At 61.1% G+C, this 790-nt stretch overlaps 2 protein-coding genes across 2 annotated transcripts in view; one reads left to right on the top strand and one right to left on the bottom strand.

Annotated features, from left to right (window-relative positions):
* LMAN2L (lectin, mannose-binding 2-like) overlaps positions 1–205 on the bottom strand; it is a 5,110-nt gene extending 4,905 nt beyond the window's left edge. Inside the window, exons 1-2 of the mRNA XM_009324290.1 lie at positions 202–205; positions 52–134 (exon numbers count right to left, since the gene is read on the bottom strand). Of these exons, the coding sequence (XP_009322565.1) occupies positions 52–134; positions 202–205 (87 nt within the window). The remainder of the gene's footprint in view (positions 1–51; positions 135–201) is intronic.
* A 192-nt stretch (positions 206–397) lies between these two features.
* CNNM4 (cyclin and CBS domain divalent metal cation transport mediator 4) overlaps positions 398–790 on the top strand; it is a gene marked incomplete at its 3' end in the record, with an annotated part of 4,877 nt that continues 4,484 nt past the window's right edge. Inside the window, exons 1-2 of the mRNA XM_009324289.1 lie at positions 398–492; positions 628–676. Of these exons, the coding sequence (XP_009322564.1) occupies positions 398–492; positions 628–676 (144 nt within the window). The remainder of the gene's footprint in view (positions 493–627; positions 677–790) is intronic.

Genomic DNA, 790 nt, shown 5'->3' with positions numbered 1-790 from the left:
TCTGTGGGCAGCTGGCAAGCAGCACAGTCCCGTCTCTCCCGCCTAGCTCACCTCCTGCTGCTTCTCCTCGTTTGGGTAGGTGTCCACGAACACTCCCAGGCCCAGGAAGTTATCCTTACTTCCAAAGACAGGTCCTAGAAGGAAGGAGAGGCTCTGAATAAGGGTGGCAAGGCCAGGCAGGCGTCGCAAAGGGTTCGCCACCCATCCCCTTCGCGTTGTTCTCTGTATCAGGTAACGAGGCAGGCGCTCTCCAGACTACACAGGGGCAGGTTTACCCTCAAGTCACATAACTGCATCAAAGCCCACGCGCAAGTCGAGCTGGGAGGACGTACGGGGTCAGGGCACGCGAAGGCTCCTTAGCGTCGCTGCGGCAGGGAGACCCCGGTCGGACACTGCGATGGGGGAATCAGCGGGGAGGGAGCTTTCGCCGCCAGCTTCCGCCTGCCTTTGTAGGACGGAGCTGCGTCACCTCTTCAAAGGCCGGAGACAGAGGTGAGCGCTACAGAGCTCCACGCAGTTAATCGAGTACGCAGACCCTCCAGGCAGGGAAGTCAGAAGGCAAGATCAAACCCCCTACCCTCTGCCGGTCAAGGATCGGGCTTCCTCCGCGGTCTGGTTTTTTTTAAGGAGCGGGAAGCCCCAAGCTTCCCGTTACACCGCCCATCTCAAGATCAAGGCAAAACAATCCCAAAGCCGCCTACCCCCGAGCTGACCCCAGCCTCCCGGGACCCCTGTAAACCCCCAACCCGGGGTGCCGAGGCTCCGAGGCAGCCTCCCGCGCGCCCTTTAC

This window comes from Pygoscelis adeliae, unplaced genomic scaffold (assembly GCF_000699105.1).
Source record: "Pygoscelis adeliae isolate BGI_AS28 unplaced genomic scaffold, ASM69910v1 Scaffold1375, whole genome shotgun sequence".
Taxonomy (NCBI): domain Eukaryota; kingdom Metazoa; phylum Chordata; class Aves; order Sphenisciformes; family Spheniscidae; genus Pygoscelis; species Pygoscelis adeliae.
The sequence above is the reverse complement of the archived record's forward strand: the minus strand, read 5'-3'. Positions and strand labels throughout refer to the sequence as shown.